This window comes from Emiliania huxleyi (genome assembly GCF_000372725.1).
Source record: "Emiliania huxleyi CCMP1516 unplaced genomic scaffold EMIHUscaffold_5086, whole genome shotgun sequence".
Taxonomy (NCBI): domain Eukaryota; phylum Haptophyta; order Isochrysidales; family Noelaerhabdaceae; genus Emiliania; species Emiliania huxleyi.
Genome location: NW_005198181.1, coordinates 1 through 1307, shown reverse-complemented (window position 1 = coordinate 1307; position 1307 = coordinate 1). Strand labels below are relative to the sequence as shown.

Here is a 1307-nt window from a genome sequence, read left to right as displayed (position 1 = left end):
AAGGACTGCACACGTGTAGGCCGCCCAGACCCCTACCTGACCTCCCACCTCAGCCTTCCACTCGAATACAACCTCTGCGGCCCTCTCCAGCTCTCCTGAGACCTAAGGTGTTAAAAAATGTATCGATCACACACCAAGTGCGTATATCACCTCAAGCCAATGTATGCGGCCACACGTGTAGGCGCGTTTCTTAGCTAAAACGTAAACGAGCGCCTGCACGAGTAGACGCTTATATTCGAGCTCGCCAAATGCGCATCTGCACGTGGAGGCGCTCATGTTAGCTAGGGCTCGCACCTGCACGTGTGGGCGCGTATCTGACACAAGCACCTACACGTGCTGGCGCGAGCCTTGGCTAAGATGCGCGCCTACACGTGCAGGCGCTTATTTTTGCCGCACTTTCCGGGGTTTGCCAGCACAGCTCGCGTTACAAAACCTTGATTTTGACCATTGCGCGAAAAAGGTACATCTCGGTGCCTTCCAGAAGCAGCTGCGACCCCGCTGACTGCAAGACGGTGAGCAAGCTCTTCTCGTGCGCGCTCCGAAGGGGCGGTCGAGCCTGAAGCGGTGGCTGCTGAGCCGGACGTGGCCGCCGAGACGGACGCGGCGGAGGAGAAATGCGACGATGCGGTCGGCGCGGAGGTGTCCCCCGTGTCCCCGCTGGTCCAGATCGTGTCGCCTCGCACCTCGATCCTCAAGGCGAGCGGCTGGGTGCAAAACTCCGAGTCCTTCCTCTCCAACCAGACGTCCGAGGCGAGCTCCGAGTCCGAGGCGGAGTGCGCCCAGGCCGACTCGAGCGGAGCGACGACCGCCGCAGCAGCCTGAGTCCGGCGGCCTCACGCGTCATCGCATGGATCGCGGCGATCGAGCCACGCCCCCCGGCCATCGACGATGTTCATTACAGACTCGCCTGTGCGCGGAGGACTGCCGCGCTGCTTGGCGCGGCCCCGGAAGGCTCTCATGATAGGGTCTCAGGGCCCACCCACCACGAGAGCGAGCCGCTTACACATACCGAGTAGAGCCTTCTCGAGTGGGTCGCCGCTCTGCGCGCCGGCCCTCGGTAGCGAGGGGCTGCCTTCCAGAGCGTGTGGGGGGAGAGTCTCTTTTATTTGCTCCATCATGGTTTGAGGCTCTGGCCTTTTGTCTTTTGGGTCCTGTGGGCCACCCTTAGGGGTCAGGGTCTGGATCCCGCCCGGGCCCCCAACGAAGGGGGGCCCGTTTGGTCTTGGGCCCTGGCACATACTCCCATACCGGAGTGGGTTTCGGGGGCTATTGTGCCCCCCCCCTGCAAGAAACCACGATCTCGGGGT

The 1307-nt window shown here is 62.5% G+C and overlaps 1 protein-coding gene across 1 annotated transcript; it reads left to right on the top strand.

The window, feature by feature from the left end:
- The first annotated feature begins 248 nt into the window (after positions 1 to 248).
- Positions 249 to 1129, top strand: EMIHUDRAFT_460824 (hypothetical protein). Its single transcript, XM_005766556.1, has 3 exons — positions 249 to 276; positions 378 to 470; positions 545 to 1129. The coding sequence occupies exon 3, from the start codon at positions 615 to 617 to the stop codon at positions 1014 to 1016; it is 402 nt and encodes a 133-aa protein (XP_005766613.1). The 5' UTR covers positions 249 to 276; positions 378 to 470; positions 545 to 614; the 3' UTR covers positions 1017 to 1129.
- Positions 1130 to 1307: the final 178 nt, after the last annotated feature.